This window comes from Rhincodon typus, unplaced genomic scaffold (genome assembly GCF_021869965.1).
Source record: "Rhincodon typus isolate 14 unplaced genomic scaffold, sRhiTyp1.1 hic_rhity00004319, whole genome shotgun sequence".
NCBI classification, from domain to species: Eukaryota; Metazoa; Chordata; class Chondrichthyes; order Orectolobiformes; family Rhincodontidae; genus Rhincodon; species Rhincodon typus.
The window spans coordinates 1045-3840 of NW_025969957.1; the positions used below are offsets into that span (position 1 = coordinate 1045).

The following is a 2796-nucleotide window of genomic DNA, read 5'->3' on the forward strand; positions in this document are numbered from 1 at the left end:
GAGGGGACTGAGAGACACCAGTCAGTGTACAGATATCTCCCTGAGAGCATCCGACTGGTATCTCCAGGAGCATAGTAGCAGGAGTGCGTCATTCAGCCCCTCGAGATGCCCTGCCATTCTCGATCACAGCTGGTCATCCCCTCAATGCCATTTCCCCCACTATCTTCATGTCCCTCAATATTGTGAATCTCCAGAAATCGATCGATCTCTGTCTTTGGCCTGCCCAATGACTGAGCTCCCAGAATTCCCTGGGGGAGAGAATTCCAGAGATTTCCCACCCTCGGAGTGAAGTAATTCCACCCCATCTCCGTACTGAATGGCCTGCTCCTCATCCTGAGGTCACCGTCCCTGGTCCTGTTCTTCATAACTCCCCCCTGCCCCGAGGAAGACAGACTCAGTCTCCTCAATCTCTCCCAATAGGACAATCCCACCATCCCAGGGATTAATCTGGGGACCCTCTGCTACCCTCCCCCTCAGACCCATCCTCCATTCGATAAGGAGACAGGAGCTGCCCACAATATCCCAGACGGAGCGCTCCCTGAGGCTGTGTAAGACTGTGACAGGACACCGACACCGCTCTGCTCAGCTCCCCCAGTGATAAAGACCGACGTGCCCCTCCCCTCGCTGCCCCTACACGCTCCCCCTCGATGTCTCAGGGACACAGACACTCCGATCCCTTTGGAACCCACACTTGCCAACCCCTCTCTCTCTTTCAGAAACAATCTGCCTCCCCGCACATCCTTCATCAGAGCGAATAATCTTCGTTCAAGTTGTATTCCAGACTCAACAACACTGCCGTCATTAAACCCCACACCCCACCCCACCCTCTCTATCAACCTGCTGGAGTTTTCTGTTCTCCAAACAATCCTGACAGGAACTCGAAATCGCAAATTCCGAAAGGAGAGTACGTTTGCGGATAACGGTAAAATTGACGTTGTAGTTGTCAGCGAAGAAGGTTATGTTAGGATCTCAACCAGCTCATGGTAGGGTCCTGGCCAGTGCTCTCGGACATAGGAATGACGTTGAAATTTGCATCGCGGGTAGAAAGGGTGGTGAAGAATTTGTTTGGCACACATTGAGCACAGGAGTTGCAGCTGTACAAGGCATTGGTAAGGTTACTTTTGGAATATCACGTGCTTTGCTTGCTGCCCTGCTGTAGGAAGGATGTTATTAAACTGGAAAAGATGCAAGAAAGATTTACAAGGGCGTCACCAGGACTGGAGGGCTCGAGTTATAAGAGAGGCTGGATGATCTGGGACTTTTTTTCACTGGAGCGTAGGAGACTGAGGGGTGATCTTGCAGACATTTATAAAATCAGCATAGATAGGGTGAATAGCCCAGATCTCTACCCCAGGGTAGGGGAGTCCGAAACCCGAGGGGCATAGGTTTGAGGCATGGACGAGTTGGGCCAAAGGGCCTGTTTCCATGCTGTGTACCTTTATGAATCTATGAGCAGGTCAGAGGCTGGGAAAGAGGCTTGGGAGAGAGGGGTCTTAGACTCATTCGTCACTTACAGAGTGAATGTCAAGGGGCGGTGGTTAGATTGTCTCTTATTGGTGATGGGCATAGCCTGGCATTTGTGTGGCGCGAATGCCACTTGTCAGCCCAAGCCTGGATATTGTCCAGATCTTGTTGCATTTGAACATGGACTGATTCAGTATCTGAGGAGTCACGAATGGTGCTGAACGTTGAGCAATCATCAGCGAACATCCCACTTCTGACCTTATGATGGAGGGAAGGTCATTGATGAAGCAGCTGAAGATGGTTGGGCCTAGGACACTACCCTGAGGAACTCCTGCAGAGATGTCCTGGAGCTGAGATGACTGATCTCCAACAACCACGACCATCTCCCTATGTGTCAGGTATGACCCCAAGCATCGGAGCGTTTGCCCCGATACCCATTGATTCCAGTTTTGCCGAGGCTCTGTGATGCCACACTTGGTTGAGTGCAGCCTCGATATCAAGGGCTGTGATCGCTTTCCTCACATCCCCCCCTCCTCCCCATACCACCTCCATTTCTCTCACTTTGCATCCGCCTCTGTCTTCTGCACCTCATGACGTGTGAGACCAGGATGCTAATGATAAAGGCACTTGTGAGGAAGCAGACTCCAGCGATGATGCCAGCCCTGACGGAATGTGTGAAAGGCTCCCATATCGTCTCTTCCGAGGGGTAGCTGGACATTCCTGGAGGAGGCGAGGGGAAAAGGAGAAGATCAGCACCCTGCCTCAGGTGGTCACGCTGAAAATCTCCCTCAAAATAAACCCCCGAAAGAACTGCGGATGCTGTAAATCAGGAACAAAAACAGAAGTTGCTGGAAAAGCTCAGCAGGTCTGGCAGCATCTGTGAAGAAAACAATCAGTGTTAATGTTTCGGGTCTGGGCAGTGCTGAGGAAGGGTCACTGGGCCTGAAACGTTAACTCTGATTTTTCTTCACAGATGCTGCCAGAGCTACTGAAAATCTCCCCTGTCCCCCTTAGGGACTGAGACTCCCCATCTACACACACTCACTCACAGACAAACAGTCAAACACACACACACACTCACAATCACACTCACACATGGATACAGTCACACAGACACAAACTGACACAGTCATTCACACACACACGCACACAGACAGACACATGCACACACACACACACGCACACAGACAGACACACGCACACACACACACGCACACAGACACACACAGACACACAACACAGCACACACTCAGAGACACACACACACAGACACACACAAACTCAGAGACACACACGCACACAGAAACACATACACTCATACACACACACACA

The 2796-nt window shown here is 51.2% G+C and overlaps 1 protein-coding gene across 1 annotated transcript in view; it reads right to left on the reverse strand.

Moving 5' to 3' along the window:
• LOC109926467 (protein turtle homolog A-like) overlaps nucleotides 1-2796 on the reverse strand; it is a gene marked incomplete at both ends in the record, with an annotated part of 10337 nt that overhangs the window by 1038 nt on the left and 6503 nt on the right. The window contains one exon of the mRNA XM_048593875.1: nucleotides 2026-2184. Within this exon, the coding sequence (XP_048449832.1) occupies nucleotides 2026-2184 (159 nt within the window). The remainder of the gene's footprint in view (nucleotides 1-2025; nucleotides 2185-2796) is intronic.